The sequence below is a fragment of the Octopus bimaculoides genome, chromosome 7 (genome assembly GCF_046866305.1).
Source record: "Octopus bimaculoides isolate indiv1 chromosome 7, ASM4686630v1, whole genome shotgun sequence".
Lineage (NCBI taxonomy): Eukaryota > Metazoa > Mollusca > Cephalopoda > Octopoda > Octopodidae > Octopus > Octopus bimaculoides.
In genome coordinates, this window is record NC_142934.1 from 28,615,279 (window position 1) to 28,638,513 (window position 23,235).

Genomic DNA, 23,235 nt, shown 5'->3' on the forward strand with positions numbered 1-23,235 from the left:
CCCATGCGGAAACTATCTTGTGCTTCAAACCTGTTAATATATTATTGTTTTTGATTTCAGATTGCAGTATATTGATTGTTTATGGCAACTAGCCATGCTGCGAACACCAGAAACAAAAGAATTGCCTGATTTTCAAAGAAGGTGCATTGTGGGTCAACCTGAGGATGGATTTGACACGCGTAAGATTTCACAAAATCTTGAGATTCCTCTTGCCATATTAAAAAAAATGATTGTATAAAGGTAAAGAAAGGAATCAACAGCATCGCGCCCAAGTCGATATGGATCTTCTGACAAGTATCTTCGACAAAATAATCGCCATTGTAAGGCAGCTAATACTGCAGAGCAACTCCAAATGAGTCTGAGTATTTCTGTGCGGCATTCCATTGGCAGAGCAGCTAGAAGGAAACTTCTTCGGCCCAAAAGTAGAAAGGAATATTATTAGTATTAAAGCGGCGAGGTAGCAGAATCGTTAGCACGCTGGACAAAATGCTTAGCTACACTTCGTTCGTCTTTACGTTCACAGTTCGAATTTCGCCGAGGTCAAGTCTGTTTTTCATCTTTTTGACGTCGATAAAATAAGTACCATTATTTACATTTGACGGACATTTGTCCTCATCTTATTTGTTGTTAACACAACGTTTCAGCTGATATACCCTCCAGCCTTCATCAGGTGTCTTGGGGGAAATTTCGAACCTGGGTTCTCATTCCTAAGGTATTTTTTGATGTTATTATTATTATTATTATTATTATTATTATTATTATTATTATTATTATTCAGATCACTGCTTGGAATCGAACTAGGAATCTTGGGGTTAGTAGCCTGCGCTCTTAAACACTACGCTATATGCCCGTGGTTAAGAGCGCGGGCTACTAACCCCAAGATTCCGAGTTCGATTCCAAGCAGTGATCTGAATAATAATAATAATAATAATAATAATAATAATAATAATAATAATAATAACAACATCGAAAAATACCTTAGGAATGAGGACCCAGGTTCGAAATTTCCCCAAGACACCTGATGAAGGCTGGAAGGTATATCAGCCGAAACGTTGTGTTAACAACAAACAAGATGAGGACAAATATCCGTCAAATGTAAATAATGTACCTAATTCCTCATCTCTTAAATAAGTACCAGTTGAGCACTTTGATAGACATAATCGTCTTTCCCTCTCCTCCAAAATTGCTAGCCTTGTACTAAAATTTGAATCCATTATTATTATAAAGGCAGTGAGGTGGCAGAATCATTAGTGCATTGGAAAAAATAGAATGTTTTGCAGTATTTGATCCAGCTCTTCATGTTTTGGTTTCAAATCCCGCTGAGGACAACTTTGCCTTTCACCTTTCGTGATCGATAAAATAAAGTACTAGTGGAGAGCTGGAGCCGATGCTATCAGCAAACTAACTAAACCCCCTACCTCAACATATCGGATTTAGGGTCTATTCCATCTCAATCACAGAGTCAACTATCCCATATAAATAGGACAGTTGACTCATAGGTTTCTTGGTACAAATGCCGAGAATAATTGGAAGGAACTCGTAGAAAAATTTAGCTTCGGTTTCGAATCCTGCTTAAGAATCCAGGAACCGACATACATATAACATACAGACGGACATCCGTGTGATATTTTGAACTCAGTACATTGTTGTTGCTATATGTCATCAGCCTGCATATAACGTGACAAAGCAACATACAGTACAAATAATCCGTTCATAAGAATAAACCTGTTTCATTCACAGACTGCCAATGTGTTTATATTGACTATGTATCGTTTATATTAACTATTGACTAATCGCTCATACTACAAGCTGTGTGTAAGGATAAATGGTAGATATTTGTGTGGTTTCAGTTTAATTCTTGTTAAAATGAAGCATATTTCTAATATGGTTTCTGATTCAGGCATACATTCGGGATCTATTCCATCTCAATCTCAGTTCTATTCGTATGGCGAGCGAAGACGATGCCACCTTTATCCTTTCTAGTCAGCACCGTGCATTCCTTACTCTTTCCCTCCCTTCTATCCCATCAACTAGCAACCGACGTGTGAACTTGTCAATGCCTCTACAATTACCGTATTTTCCGGTGTATAAGCGGCTATTTGTTTTGGCTTACCTTCATGTTTTGATAATGTTATCTTTTATCTAATAAAGACTTTTATATTGACGAAATGTGGTTGTTGTTGATTATAGTAAGATAAAATCATGACAATAACAATACATCTCATAGTTGTAAAATAGGGCATTTTGAAACTACATACACGTCAACAGCAAAAAAGCTAGCTGTGGATTCGTTGCACTATTAGTCTTTTAAACACTGGCGCGCTTTATGTATAGATAAAACACAGATGTCGGGCAACGAATAAATATTTCGAACAGAGTGACGACATTTAGTAGAAATGACCCGGAAGTTGTTCTTCTTCGATTACTCGTAAACAGCAGTAGCGTTATTCAACCGTATACACGTCGTTGATTGGTTGAAATTACCCAAATACGACAACTTTAACGCGAAATAACTTAAAATACGAAATTTTGTCAAAAACGTTCAGAGTAAACCATGTTCTACGTGAGAAATTCAACCAGTATTCGAAGTTTCAAACTGTTTAGTTAAAAAAAAAAAAATTAAAAAATTTATGATTGATATGGAATAGATCCCGGATTTATGCCTGAATCAGAAACCATATTAGAAATATGTTTCATTTTAACAAGAATTAAACTGAAACCACACAAATTTCTACCATTTATCTTTACACACAGCTTGTAGTATGAGCGATTAGTCAATAGTTAATACAAACGATACATAGTTAATACAAACACGTTGGCAGTCTGTGAATGAAACAGGTTTATTCTTATGAACGGATCATGTTCTTATGAACGGATACTGTATGTTGCTTTGTCACGTTATATGCAGGCTGATGACATATAGCAACAACAGTGTACCGAGTTCAAAATATCACACGGATGTCCGTCTGTATGTTATATGTATGTTGATTCTTGGATTCTTAACCAGGATTCGAAACCGAAACTTCCTATTAATCTCGGCATTTGTACCAAGAAACCTATGAGTCATCTGTCCCATTTATATGTGACAGTTCTATTCTTTAACATTTGCGGCCACCAAAAGTTCATACAGGATACGACCAAAAATCCTTTGTTTAGTCTGATCTAAACATGTAAATACGGAATCCGAAATCGGTTTCTACCTCTTTCGCTTATCCCCTGGCAAAAGGAACGCTTCATGTATGGCTTATCGCGGGACTACAGAACTTCCCTCTCTACTTGTCAACCCAGAGAAGTAAATTCTTTTACTCTTTCTCTCTCCTTCTTCCATTCCTCTTTTAACAGTCACTCACAGATGAACTTAACAACCCACACAATGGATAACGGAACTTCAAATACTCTGTGTACAACAGCAACTCCTTGAAGTCGTATCTTATATTACATTGTAACAATAAAATAAAAGCATATCTACTAATTAATTTCTCCAGTCATTTATATGGTACATAAAACGTTACACACACACACGCGCGCGTGTCTCTCTCTCTTTCTCTCTCTCTCTGTATGTATAGACAGACAGATAGGCAGACAGACAGATAGATAGATAGACAGATAGATAGATAGGTAGATAGATAGAACATATATATTACACGTACACACAAACACACACACGAACACATTTTATGTAGGCAAGGGTTTGTGGTAAGAAGTTTATTTCTCAATCATATGGTTCCAAGTCCAATCCTACTGCGTGCGGCTTTGGGTAAGTGCCGCCTTCTACTATGACACCGAGTCGACCAAATCCTTGTGAGTGGATTTGATAGAAGGAAGCTTCTCGTTTATATATCTGTTTCAGTCATTTGATTGCGGCCATGCTAGGGCACCGCCTTGAAAAGTTTTAATCGAACAAAGTGACCCAAGGACTTATTTTTTGAAACCTAGTACTTATTCTATCGCTCTCTTTTGCAGAGCTATGAAGTTACGTGAATGTATACACACAGTCATCGGTTGTCAAGCGGTGGTGTGGGATAAACACACACACACACACGATAACAGAAAGCAGTTGCCATATTCCCTTCCATATTGGCTAACTCTAATGAGCGTAAAGCTATAAAATCGGAAGAGAGGAAGAGAGAGAGAGAAGAGAGATGGGAAAGGAGAAAGAGAGAGAGGAAGGGAGAAGATAGAGAGAGAGGAAGGGAGAGAGAGAGGGGAAGGGAGAAAGAGAGCAACTGAAGGGGTGTGTTGTCATGTATACGTACATACATCAATACATATGCATACATTTTTTTATGTACCTGTGCGTGTGTGTGTGTGTGTGTGAGAGAGAGAGAGAGAGAGAGAGAGAGAGAGAGAGTGAGTGAACGTGCGTGTTCTCATGTATGTGTAAGTGACTCTCTCTCTCTCCCTCTCTCTCCCTCCTCCCTCTCTCTCGCACACACACACACGTTCATACATTTTTCACTTTCTTCTCTCTTTCACTTTAAAACAAAAATAAATAAATAAAATTCTTGTACGGAAATTAACGAACAAAACAGCTGATGACAGTTCGTTGACACTTCGAGAGTTATAACGAAACAGCTATGTTTTTCACTCAACAACTCTATTTTACAACTAAAATAACCTCGGCAACTACACAGTCGCACAATTTTGAGGTCATTTTCGGGCAATATTTCAATTTGCTTCAAATGTTTCACTTTCGACTGATGTTTCACGCATGGGTAGAATTCTACTCGGACAAACATTTATGAAAATGTACACATAAATATTGTATTAAAATAAGCCACATAAGAAAAAATGCTTTAAAAGACATCCCTTTCTCTATGTTATGAAGACATACAGTCACTCTCTCTCTCTCTCTCTCTCTCTCACACACACACACACACACACACACACACGGACAAAAAAGATGTATGCATATATATTTTTGAGCGAAGGTAAAGAATGCACACACCTGGTGTAAAAGGGTTACGCTGAAAACGGGTGGTGTATGTATTCTTTACCTCTGCCTATTTGTTCGTGTATATGAAAGATAATGTGTGTGTGTGAGAGAGAAAGAGAGAGAGAGAGCGAATGACACACATGCAAAAAAATTCATATATCACAACACACCTTTACTCACTCACTCACTTACTCACTTATTCATTCACTCACTCTCCTTTTCTCTCTCTCTCTCTCTCTCTCACACACACACACACGTCTATTTCATATAAACGTACATCTTTCACTTTCTCTTCGCTTTTACTTTCTCTTCGCTTTTACTTTCTCTTCGCTTTTACTTTCTCTTCGCTTTTACTTTCTCCCCTCACTTCAAAGCAAATGTCGCTTTTTCACTTTATCCCTCTTTCAATTTCTGCTCTCTTCAAAGCATAAAGAAATTAAAAGAATTTTTACAGAAAATAATAAACAACCATATGATTCCTTATATGCCGAGTTGACATCCATACATACAAACAAACATACATTCTGTTGGCATCAACGTGAAAGGAAATATCTAACACTTGTAAGGTAACAAATCGCTGACGTTTTCGGATTTCTCTTTTTAATCTTTATTTCATAAAAAAACATTCCATATTTCGTTCACACACCTTTTCTCGTCCGTGTAAACTTTCCTTATCTAACACAATGAGCCTTATTTTCTTTCTTGATTAGCTTCCCCTTACAGGCGTTTATAACATCTAAAGATCTTGTTATATTTCTTTCAACCATTCAAAGTATTTCAAATTTTCAACAGGGTGCGGGGTGGGAGCTTTCGTCTGGTTAAAATTACATAACTTTAAATGCTCTTTTAGTCTTTTACTTGTTTCAGTCATTTGACTGCGGCCATGCTGGAGCACCGCCTTTATAGTCGAGCAAATCGACCCCAGAGCTCATTCTTTGTAAGCCTAGTACTTATTCTATCGGTCTCTTTTGCCGAACCGCTAAGTTACGGGACGTAAACACACCAGCATCGGTTGTCAAGCAATGCTGGGGGGGGGGCAAACAGACACACAAAAACACACACACACACACACACACACACACACACACACACACACACACACACACACACACACACACACACATATATATACATAACGACGGGCTTCTTCCAGTTTCCGTCTACCAAATCCACTCACAAGGCTTTGGTCGGCCCGAAGCTATAGTAGAAGACACTTGCCCAAGGTGCCACGCAGTGGGACTGAACTGGGGTCGATTTGTTCAACTAAAAGGCAGTGCTCCAGCATGGCTGCAGTCAAATGACTGAAACAAGTAAAAGAATAAAAGAATCTGTAAGGGGAAGAGAAAGGAAATAAGGGTCATAGCGTTAGATAACACTGGACAACAAAGATTTTACTACTCGGGTAAAAGCTGGTGTTTAATGCTAAATCGAGGATGCTGATTCCGAATCCACACTCAGAATTGATCTAGAACGTCTGGATTTTGAGTTATGCGCATGCGCAAGATTATAACTGTTCTTTCGGCTAGATGTAGGCCGTATTATAAAATTTTCTAAAATGAAAGCGGTCTCAATTCAAAATTAAAGAGATAACAGCAATAAAACAAACGATGAAAAAGTTCATTATTTAGTTTAGCAACAGATGGCGTTGATGTATTGTGTGCAGTGTCAAATACGTCAGTTTGTCCTTGGTAACTCCCAGTGTCGTTTGCGCTGCCGTCACGTGTGGTATGTGTATCTCTCACTCTGCGTGATTATTGTTTTAATTGCGTTCATTGTGTTAGATCATGAATAAGAGATGCTGTCTGAATCATCCAGACAACTTTTGTTATGTCCGTGGAAGATTTGCTCCGCATGACCAGCGGAGGAACATTGTCTCCAAATAGAAAATTGCCTATAAATATTATTTCGGGTATAAAGTTAGGGACCAAGACAAGATGTGGGCACCTCATATATGCTGCACCGTGTGTTACTCAGGGCTTACACAGCGGCTGAATGGAAAACAGAAGGGAATGCCTTTTGCTGTACCAATGGTACGGCGTGTGCCAATCAATCATGTCTCTGATTGTTACTTTTGCATAACTAATACTAGTGGTTTCTCAAAGAAGACCAAAGCAAAAATTGCGTATGCAGATTGTAAGTCGGCTTTGAAACCGGTCTCACATGACTTCGAGAACCTTGTCCCAGTTCCCCTCTCACATGCTTCACTTGAAAATCTTGACAGGTCGCATGATGAACCCCCTGACTCTCTTATCGACGAAGAGTACGTAGATGATTCTAAGAAAAATGAGCCAGGCTAGTTTAATCAAGATCTGAACGATTTAGTAAGAGACCTAGCATTGTCAAAGGACAGGGCAGAAGTTTTGGGATACAAACTACAACAAGGGAATCTCCTAGAGCAAGGTACGAAAATTTCCATTTTCTGTACTCGCCATGAAGGCGTATCTATTTTCCGCACTCGCCATGAAGGCATATCTATCAAGCAAGAAAATAATGCTTGTTTCTGTACTGACGTTAATGCACTCATGCAAAAACTAGGACGTGCATGTGACTAACGAATGGAGATTGTTTATACTCTCAAGTAAGGTTGGCCTCAAAGCTGTGTTGTCATATAATGGTAATGAAAAACCTTCCATTCGTCTGGGTCATGTTGTCGGTATGGAAGAAACTTATTAATCAATGGAACTCTTTCTGAAAGGAGTTCATTACTCAGTTCACAAGTGGAATATTTGTTGTGATTTAAAGGTGATTTCCCTCCTCCTAGGACTGCAGCTGGAATATACCAAAAAATATGTGCTTCTTGTGTGTTTGAAACTGCTGCGACGACAGCAATCATTACACTGTAAAAGGCTGACCTGAAAGAGATGAACACATTGTTGGTTGGTACAATGTGCAGCATATGCCACTGGTAGACCCGTAAAAGATCTTCCTTCCACCCCTTCACATCAAACTCGGCCTCATGAAACACTTCGTAAAAGCAATGACACACGATGGTTGTGACTTCCAGTACCTAAAAGTAAACTTTGGTGCAGAGAAAAGTGACGCAAAATTGAAAGTAGGCATTTCCATTGGACTCAAGATCAGAGAATTGATATCTGATAGCAAATTCAGAGGTAAACTGAATCCAGTTGAGCTGACAGCATGGGATTCATTCGTATTAGTTGTACAGAACTTTCTTGGAGATCATAGAGTTGAAAACTATGCTGATTTAATAAACAACATGCTAACAGCGTATGAAAGAATGGGATGACGAATGTCCCTTAAAATGCACTTGCATTCTCATCTCGATTTTTTCCAACGAATCTTGGTGCCCTTAGTGATGGTATCAAGGCCGGTTCAACCACACATGATGGGTGACTTCTGCTGGTTCCTACAACGGGAGACCAGCACGATGAATAAGCGTAGGAGCAAGTGTCTCAAACATTTCTGAGCTGAGTATATAAAAAATAAAGTGAGCATTCCCTTAACATAAATATGCTATGTACCATTATATTATAATACTATTTGCCTTGAACATAACTTTACTATAAACAGTACTAATATACTACTATAATAATTATTTACCTTGAACTTAACTATTCTTGATTCTAATATAGTATTAATATATAATTATGCGCATAGCTCAAAATCCTGACGTGCCACAGCAATTCTGAGTTCAGATTAGAAATTAGCGTACTCGATTTAGTTTAGTATAGCACCATTTGTCTGAGTAGCAGACAATAAACCTTTTTTTTTGTTGCCCAGTGTACTGGGGAATTTACACGGAAGGGTATGTAGTTTTGTTTGGTCAGTTGTGTGAAGGAAATCAAGGTGTGACTTTATGAAATAAGGATATGACAACTTCATTACTAAAAAGAAAAAAATCCAGTGACGTCAGAGATTTATTTACTCTAAAAGCATTAGATATTTCCTTTAAACATCATTAGTGCTTACTTTTTATACCTACGCCGCACATAAGACCAACCCCAGAAAAATAGACATTGTGTTTCTACTTTATAACAAACATTAATTGTCGATCTTTTGTTGATGTTGTTTAGTTCTGCATCAAGCAGATCTATGTTCAAAAGGTAATCCAGCATGTGGTTGTAGATATTGTTCGAACATTCTTTTATGCGATAAATGTGTACCACTGACCCATATTGTTTTCTTCTGGATATGTAAACAACCATGGACTATACTTTTTTCAATTTGCACTGCAGCTTCACAAGTTTTCATTTTGGAGAGATGGATACCTTCTCAGCAGGAAAGAGTTTAATTTTTAATGGCATCTGTCATATTGATTGTCCATTAGTTTGTTGCACAGCTAAAGAATACTTTCCTAGATATTTTCTGATCACTACTGTTACTTACTATTGACATAATGACTTTCTTTTCCAAGTAATGGTGTCAATGTAACAAGAAAAACCGGTTGATATTAATTTCAGTCGGTCATTTCGCTACCAGCCATTCTACTACTACTGCTACCGCTGTTGCCCCAGCAACTACTACTACTACTACTACTACTACTACTACTACTACTACTACTACTATACATAGAGTCAACAATAAAGGTAGCAATTGACAACGGTGATAGAAGGCTGCCCAGACTAAGACAAAAACAACACAGGAAGTACCTTCAACCTGCCAACCAACCTATTTCACTCGGATCCTGTGGCTAGAGAACATAGCCCAGCTAGTGACAAAAACAACAATGATAAAAGCACTTACCGTGGCTACAGAAGTATGGACAAATGCAAGGATCATGGTTTTCATCAGCTGAGCCTGTCCACTGAAGAAGATTACAAGTAAACAATGGACTCTCTGAGAAGTCATTTGGCATGATACATAGAGTAGTTACATCTCTTTCACATCGCACCTAACATCGCAGAGGAAGGACAGATAAGATAGTATAATTCCGTATGCAGCTGTCCATGTGAACACCGCAGGGAATTGGTGCCACACCTGCCCATAGGCCGGTGTAACCTCTGCGTTTGCGGGAGGCCTTCGGCAAGTTACACAGGACAAACTTAGCGTCCCAAAGCCTTTTGCCAGCAACCAAGTGAGAGCTGGTGTTGTATTTGGGGTAACCCTTTACATGAAAATCTCAAATAAACACACTCAGGGAGCAAACCCTGTAAAAAAATCATTCTCATTCTTTGCAATGATGACAATTTCAAACCCAAATAACAGCGTGAACGGGAAGACTCCCCTGGATATCAAAGACACCAGATCTCCCGCGCCCGGCAGAGGGCAATGGAGTGGAAGACCAGACTACACCCAGTTGTCGTCCTTTTACTGGTTAAATATGAAACGTGCTCGCAAACACAAGTGGTCTGTTGATAAGAAAAAAAAAAGGCAATTAAGTGCCACGAACAAGCCTTGCTAGACAAGAACAATGGCAAATGTAAAGCTGTCGGAAAAAGATCATTAGAACTTTGGAACCAGCTGGGTATGTTCCAGATTACTGAAAATGGGCTCATGAATCAGATAAGAATAATTGGGAATAGAGGCTTCCTTAATGAGGCCCAGATTCAGACAATCAGGAAAAGCCTCCGTAGTGGTGATAACCTCGAGGGGGATAGTGTAGCTGAAGATCAGCGAATGCGTAGGTGAAGTTGTAGTAGAGGAGAGGCCAACCAATCAATATGATGTAGAAAACCCTGTATTACGAGAGGATATGGTTGAGGAACAGAAAAACCTCAGGATAAGACTCGAGGATATAGTTACAATAACAGAAACCAAGCCGGTGAATTTGAGAAGCTTCGACCGTAACAATGACCGTAACGTGCGACCCAAAAGTTTGATGAGATTCTGAAATACACTCTGACAAAAGATCTAACGGAAACAAGGGACCGCTTCAATTTTAGTAGGTGAACAGGTTGCAAAGAAAGAGGAAAACAGACGGATAGAAGGAGCCATGGTGGAAGCGGAGAATTGAAGGCGATATTAAAACTTTGCGTAAAGATCAGAATCGCATAGAAGAATGGTCCAAAGGACAATGGAAAAAATATTAAAAAAGGTGCAAGGGCATATCTTGACACAAGATACCAAATAGAAAGGAAAGGGTCAAAACTGTTATCGAAACCCTAAAACAATGTGTGCGGGAGAAAACATAAAAGGTGCAACGCAGCACTGGTTGTATATCGCAGTTCCAGCAAACCAGGTTATTCTCAAATAACCAGAGGCAGTTTTTTAAGAGCTTAGGAAGAGATACAGAATATAATGTACCTCCTGAAGAAGAGGAAACTCGCCAATTTTGGAATAACGTCTGGGGGCAAGAAGTTTCCCACAACCACGGTGCTGAGTGGATTCATTCCGCGAGATTCGAACTCTATCACACGGAAGCTCCACGTCAGGACCATATGTTCATAACAACGGATGATGTAATTGCACAGGTATCAAAACTGCCAAACTAGAAATCGGCAGGACCAGACGGAATTCAGGGCTACTGGCTCAAAAAGTTTAGGTCAACACAAGCGAATTGCGTTGCAATTAGACAATTGTCTACCGAGTAGTGCAGTTCCGGAGTGTATTGTAGAGGGAAAGACAACATTGTTGATGAAAAATTGGTCAAAAGGCAACGAGGTTGGCAATTATCAACCCATTACTTGTCTTAACCTATTATGGAAAGTGTTAATAGGTACCCTCGCAGGGAAAATATATACGTTCCTTGCGGAAAACAATCTACTTCTAGTGGAACAAAAGGGATACTGAAAAGAATCCAATGACATTAAGGACCACCTTGTGATAGACAAGGTTGTAATGAAGAACTGCAAACGGTACCAAAAAAAAAAAAAGCAAAAAAACTTGAAAACTTGTGCATGGCCTGGATGCACTTTAAAAAGGCTTACGGCATGTTGCCGCATCCGTGAACTTTGGAAACACTCGACGTGTGAAATAGCTGAGGACGTGTGTGCACTGATTAAGAACAGCATACCTAGTTGGAAAACACGTCTTTTTTAAAACAAGCAGCACTTAGCCGAGGTAGCAATCTAAAGAGGTATCTTTCAGGGAGACTCTTGTTTGCCTTTGTTATTTGTTATAGCCTTGATTCCACTTTCTGTAGTCCTACGCAAAGTCAACGCGCACTATGAGCTGAGCAAGAATGGACCACGTCTCAATTATTTTCTCTTCATGGATGATTTAAAACTGTTCGCAAAAAGAGAGCCTGAAATAGAGAGGCTGATTGAGACTATGCAGATGTGCAGCAAGGATATTGGGATGGAATTCGGTGTCTCGAAGTGTGCGGTACTCACTTTGAAATGGGGGAAAGAGAAGATTGTAGGGGCATAGAATTGCAAAACGAAGAGAGAATTGAAGACTAAGATGATGATGATGGATACAAGTACCTTGGGATCCTGGAGTTGGACAATATCTTGCACAGATAAATGAAAGACAAGGTCATTACTGCATATTACAAGTGCCTCAAGCTTCTCTTGAAATCAAAACTCAACTCAAGGAACCTTGTGACTGCCATCAACATATGGGCTGTTACTGTAGTCCGCTACAGTGTACCCATACTGAAATGGACATGAGCGGAGATTAACCAACTCGATCATGCTACCCAAAAGACAATGACAATCCATGATGCCCTCCACCCTAAGGCGAACGTACACAGGTTCTACATGAAGAGGTGCAAAGTTGGACATGAGCTGATTAGCGTACGTGAGTGCATCAACAGAGAAAGAAGAAACATGGCAGAATATTTGGTAAACAGCAAACAAGACCTGCTACAGTATACTGCTAATGCAGAAGGATTTCCCAAAAATGGACTTGAGAGTGCTAATGAATTCCGATCACGGATAGCCAACGAGAGAGAAGAAGCTCTACTCCGCATGGAATTACATGGTCAGTTCCACCGTGAAACTAACAACTTAAAAAGACAGGAAGCATCATGGAGGTGGCTCGGTAAGGGTGACCTAAAAAAGAATACTGAAAGCCTAGACATCGCTGCCCAGGATCAGACATTGAATACCAACTCAGTGCAACGAACCTCTGCAGAATGTTTGGGAAGAGGGTCGAGAGCGTGACTCACATTGTCAGCACTTGTGAAAGTCTTGCGCAGAAAGAGTACAAGCGCAGACACGACAAGGTAGCCCAAAACCTTCACTGACTACTATGCCAGAAGTAGGGATACGAAGTAAAGGGTGCTTGGTACTAACATACACCGGAAAAGGCAATTGGTTGAAAACTGTAAGGCAAAGATCCTCTGGGACTTTGACTTCCAGATAGACAAGGTGTTAGAACACCGAAGGCCGGATATAGTAACCTTTAAGAGGGACAAACAAAAGTGCCTAATAATCGACGTGACAGTGTCAAGAGATCAACATATCATCATGAAAGAAAGAGAAAAGATTGATAAATATGGCAACCTGAGAACTGAATACACCAAGATGTGACAGCTGCAAGAGTCAAACATAAAGATTGTTCCTGTTGTCATCGGGGCATTAGGTTCAATACCACCCAACCGGAAGAAACATCTGAAAACTTTGGAAATACCCTGCAATCTTGCGCACAAGGAGTGTAACCACTACTTGTTCTATAATTTTTTTTTTATATAACAGATGGGACTCACGCTCAACAAATTGAAAGTACCTGGGCATGGTTGACTCTTATCTTTGTGAATTTATGTGGTGAAGGAGATACGAGAAAGAAAATTTATTTAATAAAATCCTAGAGTGTATTACAAACTTTCGTTCTTGAATTTTTTAAATTACTAAACGTCTGTTTTAAAGAATGTTTTGACTGCTATTTCTAACAACTCCTGTTTGTTTGTTCGCAGCTTTTAAATATTTAATTTGCTCGCGAATGTTTTCATGTTTTTCACTGCTTACTGTAGCTAGTTTAATGTTTTGACATGCCGATGTCACCCACCCCGATGATGGAAGCGGCACTGTTTTCTGATTGGCTGAATATGCCGATAATTATCAAACTTTGAACACCTGTAACATTCTTGCAAAATTTTTCTGGAACAGATGAATAAAAAATTCCGATTTAGCGTCAAAAATTACATCTATATGATACATTAAAAAATTTTTTTAAAGATTATTATAAACAGTGACGAAAACCACAAAGATCCAAAATGAGTTCCAGCAATAACTGTGAAGTTGATCCTGCGACGAACTAGTGTTCCACTCCGAGTTTGGTCTTGTAATCTCAGTTACTTTTACGCCATGGAAACCAGATTATACTCTGGCCTTATGAGTCTCGGGGCTCATGACAGGCCTAACTCCTAAGTACTTCTTCCTTTAGTCTTTCTATTTACAATCAGTAAATTTGTGGAGTAATTTTTATACATTTGACCGCTCCTGCTGCTCCTGATTTGTTATTTTTCGCTATAATTGTATGTTTCCCTGCTGTTATTTCTTTTTATCAGTGTAGTTGCGGATTTAGCCGTTGATGTTTATGTTGTTTCTTTACTTATTTTTGCTGTGGTTTTCTCCAATTTTGGTCGTGGATTTAGTTCTTGTGTTGGTAACGAATGAGTGGGTACTTTGCGGGCCTTTAGTGTCTTGTAAATCATTCCAAACTTCTGCATTGAGCAACTGATATTAGGTTTCGATTTTCTTCTTCTTTTGCATCTGTTTGCTTTGGTCTCTTATTCTCGTACACGTCGCTTGACAAAGTGTTGAATGGAGAGAATTCGAAGGTGGAAACTTCTCTCTATCTCTCTGTTATATATACATGAATACGGACGTGGTAGATAACAGCTAGCCTTCGGCCGCACCTTTGGACCCTGTTGTGTCCACCACTCTGATTGGTTGGTATTGGCGCAGTTTGTCTCTTGTTCTATTGCGCGCCAAGATGCAACCCAACCAATCGCAGCCTTCAGATAAGGTCATGTGAGACAGTCTTTTCTAAACGTCCGGTGAGCCGACACCACGATATAAAATGCTAGCTTTACGCTGTCTAGAACGTTTTGTGGCTCCAGACCTTCTGAGGTCTAGTCACTGACCACAGAGTACACAGCCAGTTCCAGCGACGACACAACAGCAACCACACGGAGAACACTTCGTCCAGCAGCATACGGCAAACTCCATCTTCGTCGTCACCATCATCTTCTTAACGACATCAGCACAGTAATCAGCAGTACTCGCATAGGTTCTATCTCCACACTGTTTGTAAATTACTTCACCATGGTTAACAGCAAATACAACCCGCGACAACCTCCTGTAACAAGAGACCGGCAGCAGCATTGTAGCCACAATTTCTTATGCAACAGTACCTCTCCCCGGCTCTGCATTGCCGCCTCAACTTCTTGATACAGCACCTCAACTACTGTGTACCTTGACTACGAACTGGTATTTATCATCCCTGTGTCTGAACGTTCTTCTAACGTCATTAAAGACTCTCTATGCTCTGTACTTATCGCACACGCATACATATATGTTTTACACATACACTTTGTATACATGACGGCCTGTCTATTATTATGTTTATATGTCGCACACAGACACACATGTTAACATATAAATAAAATCTTCTCTTAAACCTTGTGTCTCTCTTTTCCTTCTGGCACTTATACTCATTTAACCTTTTTACTTCCATGGAATTGTTAAGCACCCAGAAAGTGCTAATCACATTTTCATACAAGGTTTTAGATGTGTTGTGGCCTAGCGTGGCAGAACCATCTAAATAACGGCTCCGTTCAGAAGGCTGGAAAAGAAGATATCACTTCGTGAAGAAAGAACACCGTGTATTGAACATCTCAGAACCAAGTTGTAGCTTTTATGCCTTTTACTTGAGGTCTCAGATATGTACAAGTAGAATAAGTTATACAAAATATTTACAAGTGAAGACCATGTTCATATTCTGTGGAATCCAAATCATAGTGATTTAATGTCTACTTGCCGTTGCTTGTCTCATGGTTGTGCATCTCTCTAAGGTGAGATTAAGAACTGAGGAAGTCACGTCTTGCTCGCTGTGAGCCGCAGTGAAAAAAAGAAAGAGACAAGTCCCAGAATTCCAAAGTTACACGCTACTCTGTCTAGCGGCGAGCTATTGAGGCATCTGTGGTATGATAGGTGTGTCTGCGAGTAGTATAAGTGCTTCAGAAAAAGCTTGTTCACTCTGTCAATAGATAGTCTCTTTTTTTTTTTACCGTTAATGTCCACGGTAAATAGTTTAGGCGTGCTCTTAAGAACCCGGCAGGGAGCTGAGTTAGGCGGTGTGAGTGGTCCTTTGACGGAATCATTCCGTATGAATACATGAGTCCATGTGGAAATGTCCAGAGGGACTGCAGAAGACACAGACTGGTCGTGTGAAAGCATTGGTGGTAAGTCAGCGAAGAATGACCTGAATCCTGTAATGTATGATGCAAGATCCACATTTGTTATGTCGACAGGCGCCAACATTTGGCCAGGTAGCGCCAAAGTGGTGTCATACAAAAGTTCAGCAGAGGAGTAGCCTAGATCCTCCTTTACAGCTGATCGGCAATCCAGCAGGACAAGGGGAAGAAATTCAGACCAGCGTCGAGGGTCGGGAGTAGCACGAATTGCGGCTTTAAGCTGTTTATAGCTGGGTGGTAACTCGTCGTGTGAATATGCTGAACTTCGAGCAATCTCGATAGTTTGCAGAACAGGCAAGCTTCAAACGCGTCCACGATCGGCTGTAATCCTGGAGGATACTCTAAAGCGAGCGATCCAACCCGAAATGAGGGTTCTAGCAACTGATTCTGCAGAAATACTCACCAGTGGAATGGCTTCAGGCCATCTAGAGAATCTGTCAATGCAGGTTAGGATATACGTGAACCCACAACTGACGGGCCAAGACCAACCAGGTCGATGTGAATGTGTCGGAACCTGGTGTCCACTGGATTGAAATGTCCAAGAGGTGCTCGAACGTGACGATGCACCTTGGAACGTTGACACTGTAGACAGGTGCGTCACCAAGCAGTAATAATCCGACGCATATTCGGCCAGAAAAATCGAGCCAAGATCAGCTCTACTGTGGCCGCAATGCCTGGATGTGACAGCGAATGCAGAGCGTCAAAAAACAGGATGGCGGTGATGCTCAGGTACGAGGGTCGGGGTAACCCGGTAGAAACATCGCAGAGTATGGTTCCTTCGGAACATGGAAGAGGCAGGTGCTCCAATTTGCTGCAGGAAATCTGTGGTGATGTGACGTCAAGAGAGTCCAAGAAAGCTTGGTCGGTAGCCATGGCGACCAAATCTATCGAGGCAGGAGATGACAGGAAGGCGAGACAGGGCGTCTGCGGGTATGTTGTCAATGCCGGCGATTTGGCAAATGTCACTAGTGAACTGGGATATGAAATCCAGGTGCCTTGTTTCTCTCGGCGAGTATCGATCAGCTTTGGTAAACAGAGTGAACGTTAGCGGTTTATGATCGGTGAAAACCGCGAAATCTCTACCTTCGAGGAGGTGGGAGAAGTACTTCACCGCGAGATAAATCGCTAAGAGTTTCTTTCCGAACACACTGTACCGTAATTCAGAAGATTTTAACTGGCGAGAAAAGAAAGCCAGTGGTTGAGTCTGACCGTTGAAGGATTGCAGTAAAACCGCTGCTACAGCTAGGGTGGAAGCGTCAACCGTTAAAGACAGTCTGGCATCAGAGACAGGATGTGCAAGAAAAGAAATTTGAGCAAGATCGGCCTTAATGTTTTCAAAAGCTTGCGTAGCGGCAAGAGACAGTGAAATGGGTGCATCTTTCTTCTTTGATCCTTCAAAAGCTGGGTCAAAGGAAGCAACTTCTCTGCACAGTTAGGGATGAAGCGACGATAGAAGTTGATCAGTCTGAGAAAATGACAAAGCTGCTTCAAAGACAAAGGAGAAGACTACCGTTTGATGGCTTCCACTTTAGAGGGAGCAGACGAATGCTGACAGCATCAATAAGATGCCCCAAGAATTCCGGTCTGGTAGAACCAAATATACACTTGGACGGGTTGATCTTCACATCATAGGAACGCAGACGCTCGAAAGTGCTGGAAGTGCTGGTCCGGAGTACTACTGGCGATTAAGAGGTCGTCGACATATGCAGAGTCAAAGTCCAACCCACTAACAACCTCATCAACGAACCTCTGGTCGCATTTCGAAGACCAAAAGGCATAGACACGAACTCAAACGTTCCAAAGGGGGTAGTAACGGCTGTCTTTGGAATGTCCTCGGGGTTGACAAGAATCTGATGGTACGCGCGTACCAGGTCGATTTTAGAAAAAAACTTTACAGCCAAGCAGCACAGAAGAAAAACAGGGTAGCGGTTAACGGTCTGGAATAGCGACAGTATTAAGGCGTCTAAAATCTCCCACTGGACGAAAGTCAGCTTCTTCCTGGCCATGTGTAAAGGTGCTTCCCACGGGCTCGTGGAGAGACGAATAAGACCTAGCTGGAGCATGTGCTCGAATTCAGCCCGGGCGGTCCGGAGTTTCTCAAGAGACAAACGATGAGGCCTAGAAAACACTGAAGATCCTTTGCTCGTTATAAAATGCTTCGTAGAGTGCACTGGATCCATTGGATGGAAGTTCAAGTTGGTCAACTCTGGAAACGAAGTGAGTAACTAGAGGTAAGTGTCCCCAGAAGCAGCCACAAGGAAAGAAGGGCTCACTGTAAGAACAGCAGAATTCTTCCCGGAGACAGAGAGGGAGGTGGTACCATCAAGAAGAGAATAATGGTGCAGGAAGTCGGCTCCTAGGATCGGATGAGGAAGGTCGGCAATGGTAAAAATCCAAGAGCCGAGTAAGGGTACGTCCAATGATAAAAATATCTGACGATAGGTCTTGATGGGAGACTGATTCACCGCATATAAAGAAATGCTGGAAGGATTCGGCTTAGGTGAGATGAACCTTAAGGGCCAAATACTTCAACTCGATCCTGTGTCCGCCATAAAGGACTTGTTCGAAACGAGATCTCTGATGAAAAATGCACAAGGCTAAATGTGGGAGAGATCTGGTGTACCCAGACTCTCTAAATTTAGTTTACAGATGCCCCAAATGAACAGGGCTTAACACACCGACGTGTGTTCCCCTTGAATCTTGAGTGGTACCAACACACGGTAGGTGAGGTGGCGACGGGGCTGGAACGACGACGAAAAGACCAACTTTGCGAGCGATGCCGAAATGTCGCACGTGCGCGATACAGGTTGGCGACTTGGCGTGTTAAGCGTTCAATAGTTTTTAATGTGGCATCTTCGCCTGTTGAGGTAGGCTGTGTTGTCGAAGACGAAGAAGCAGCAATGACACCAGCACATAGAAAGAAAGAAAGAAAGAAAGAAAGAAAGAAAGAAGGAAGGAAAGAAAGAAAGAAAGAAAGAAAGAAAGAAAGAAAGAAAGGATTGAAAATGTTTCCCGGAAATTATCGAACACAGATAAAATAGCTAATATTTCATTTGACACCTAGGATACTTTCTCTGAAGGATTATCAAAAGACAAAAGTACATAACATATTTTCGCTATACACTGTAACACATACAGCCACCTTCATCAGACGAGAGGATCCCGTTCTGATACGAGCGGTGTATCACATATTGTGCTAATATAATCAGCAGTGTGTTTTCGTTTCTCTTTGTCCGCTTCCCTGAAAACGTACACAAAAGGCACTTATATGAAATTCGTGGAAATATTTCTGCCTCTAATTCATAGAAATAGGCCACTTGGATTTTTTCCTTTTGGCCGGAACATATAAAAAAATTTTTTTTGTAACTAAACACTTTCAAATTTCGTATACTGGTAGAATGTGTCGTTTAAAACATCATTTACTCTTGACATTTTAAAGAAAGTTCTTTATTTTCGAAGTTATTTCGTGTTAAAGTTGTATTTCGGTAATTTCATCCAATCAATGACGTGTATTCAGCTGAATAAAACTACTGCCCTTTTTTGTCAACAACAACTATCGGCGTTGTATATTTCGTTTATCACTGTTATGACATCGTTTGTGCGTTTGCACTGGTTTTAGCTTTAGGGTTTTAGAGTTAGGGTTCAGGTTTTAGAGTCAGGGTTCAGGTGTTAGGGTTAGGGTTTGTGTTTTAGGGTTAGAGATAGGGTTTTAGAGTTAGGGTTAGGTTTGGGTTAGGGTTTTAGGGTTGGGGTTGGGGTTTTAGGGTTAGGGTTCGGGTTGGGATTTTAGGGTTAGAGTTACGGAAAAATGTGAAAAATGAAGAAATTGGAGGGGGAGGGGTGCAAAATGGGATCTTTTCCCTTTGAACGGCACATCGAGAAATTAATTTTTTGTAACTAAACACGAAGCAAACGAAAATAATTCAGCAAACAAAATAGGCAATTTCGAAAACGCTAAAATAGCTAATAACTGAATTGATTAAACTATACACACGTGTATCTCAAATGTAAATATATCAGAAATAACAGTGACAAACTAGTTATACACCGCCAGAACGTCTTGTTGACAAACCACAGCAGTAATTGTTTTCACCTCAATAGACGTCATTGATTGGTTGAAATTACCGAAATACGACAACTTTAACACGAAATAACTTCGAAAATAAAGAATTTTCTTAAAAACGCCAAGAGTAAATGATGTTTTAAATGGCACATTCTACCAGTATACGAAATTTGAAAGTGTTACAAAAAATTATTTTTTCTATGTACCGGCCAAAAAGAAAAGATCAGGCCACTTAATTCAATACTAAATAAATTGTATATAGTTACATTATATTTCTACTTCTATTTTATTATTTAATTTTAAAAAAATCGAAGTCGCCGAGCAAAATGCTTAGCGGTATTTCGCCCGTCTTAACATTCTGAGTTCAAATTCCGCCGAGGTCGACTTTGCCTTTCATCCTTTGGGGGGGGGGGGGCATAATTTAAGTACCGCTCAAGTATTAGAGTTGATGTGATCGACTTACACCCCGCCCCACACCGTAAATTTCAGGCCTTGTACCTATAGTAGAAAGGATTATTTATAAATTGAAGGGCAGGTAATTTATTCAATAAATTTCTTTTCATACAACTTACTGCAAGAAATGAAGTATAAAAGTATATTTATCTAATGGATTTTACGCGGGTTCACACCAGTGTTAAATATACTTTTCAGTTATACGATTCTCAAAATCATTAAAGATGTGTGCGAATCAGGATATTTTCCCTAATTATATTCCTATATTGGTTTCAAATGTTGGCACAAGGCCAGTAAAATCAGGCTCGGGGGTAAGTCGATTGCATCGTATCCAGTGATCAACTGGCACCTATTTTATCGACCCCGAAAGGATGAAAGGTGAAGTCGACCGCGGCGGAATTTGAACTCAGAATGTAAAAAAAGACGAAATGCCGCTAAGCATTTGGCCTGGGGTGTTAATGATTCAACCAACTCGCCACCTTATTATATTCCTATATTAAGTTATTATGAGCAAGCAAAAACAGAGTGAACCAAAACTGATGAGTATATTCATTCTTAACATGTTCCGGCACACTTGGATGTAAATGTTCTATTTGCTGTTGGATTTTATCTTCGGAGAACATCTTTCTTTTGATGATGTGTGTATTGACAACTCACACGCTTCAGTGACAAACTAGATTCTGAGTCGCAGGTGTTTCGGCATGATTGTGTCTCCTCAGCTAGACACACCACCCAGAACTCTGAAACTGAAATAAGAATGATCATTCTTATTTATAAAATTCAGCAAACTATTTGCTGATGCGTGCCAAGGTTTGCCAAGCTGATACTAAATTATTTTTCGCACAGAAAACAGCAATAATCAAAACGGTGATGTGTATATTATTTTCATAACACATTGCTGCTGACCTGGACGTGAATTTGCTATTTTGTTCTATTTCTGTATATAAAAATGTATTTATGGAATATTTTTAAATATTTTTAGTTTAAAGCAAGTCATCAAGTGTCCTTAATTCTGACCTCCACTTATATTAAAAATGATCAACTTACCGTTTGTAAAAGAAATATATTAAACCCAAAATGCTAAGGACAAAAAGCGGGACACATATTCCAGTGGCCACTTGTTCTTCTGTTGTTAGTTTTTGTGATTCTTTACTCGTAGCTCCTGTGATATTTATATCTAGAATCGACTGCTCTGTAGAAATGTTCCATGCTGTAGTTGTTACAGCTGTTTTTGTAGTATTAGCTGGGCTTGTAGATAAAACTGGTGTTGATCGAATTTCTGGTTTTTTAGAAGTGGTAGTACCGAGTGAAACCAAAGATGAACGCAAGCTTGCAGCCGACGTTGACACCAAAGTCGAAGTCGAAGTCGAAAGTGATGACTGTACCGATGTACTCCCCTTCTCAAACGATGTCTTAGTAACGTTTAATAATCGAAGAGAGCTACGACCATGAGTTACCTTAGATATGATTGTATTGGTAGAAGAAGTAATCGGATATTTAAGTTTCGTTGTATGGGAAACCACAGTAGTGATGCTTTTGGATTGTGGAGTTTCATTTAAAACTGCATTAGTTGTAGAAAGTTTCGAAGGAAACGGTGTTGCAGAATAAAAGTTTGAGGTAGTTTTGTGCTGTGATCTAGTCGAACTATTCCACAATACTGTCTGGTTTCTTACAGTTGGACGTAAAGATGGGCCCAATGTTTTTACTGTAGGAGGCTGGCTAGTTAAATATATTGGAGAAGCTCCATCGGTAACGGTCGAAATTACAACGTGAGAAAGTGCAGGTTTCGATGATGCTGTTGTTGTTGCAGCAGCTGTTGTTGCTGTTGCTGTTGCTGTTACTGCTGCTGTTGATACTGCTACTGTTATTGCTGCTGTTGTTATTACTGGTGGTGTTGGTGGTGTTGCTGATGATAATGATGACAGTATCGTTGACAATGTGTTTCTCCCAGTTTCTGAAAAGACAGATAATATATATATCGTTGAAATTTACAGAAAAACAAAAAACAAAGGCAGTTGTATAAACAACAAAAAGGTGTATTAGTTTGACGCTCGGGAAGATGAAAAAGTCTTTTACGTTTCGAGCCTACGCCCTCCAACAGAAAGAAACACGAGGAAATAAACAGAGAGAGAATAAGAAAACTTTTGGAGTTAGCGGTCAATCATGGCGACTGGTTGGACAAAGGTAGTTAGCCAGGAGAGCTAGGAAGAAGGGGAGATAATAAAGTACTGGTGATCCCAAAACGAAGGTGCGTATATGTGAGAGTGTATGTGTGCGTGTGAATAGGGGCTGATGACTTTGACGTGTGGATGTGTGCCTGTGTAAGTGTGTACGTCTGTAAAGTGTGGGTGTGTGGATGATGGTATGGGTGCTGGGAAGTGGTCAGTGCTCGTATGTACGGGGTGGTGTGATGTGGTGTAGTGGTGTGTGGTGTGGTGGTGTTGGGATGTGGGAATGTGAGGGTGAAGTGTGGGTTTGGGGTGAGGATAAGGGTGAGGATGGGGGGATGTTAATGAAGGG

General features: G+C 40.4%; 1 protein-coding gene across 2 annotated transcripts in view; it reads right to left on the reverse strand.

Moving 5' to 3' along the window:
• The window catches only part of LOC106874560 (uncharacterized), a 92,570-nt gene that overhangs the window by 37,205 nt on the left and 32,130 nt on the right, over nucleotides 1-23,235 (reverse strand). For both annotated transcript variants that reach the window (XM_089355070.1, XM_014922330.3), the window contains exon 2: nucleotides 21,763-22,669. In XM_089355070.1, the coding sequence (XP_089211196.1) occupies nucleotides 21,763-22,669 (907 nt within the window). The remainder of the gene's footprint in view (nucleotides 1-21,762; nucleotides 22,670-23,235) is intronic.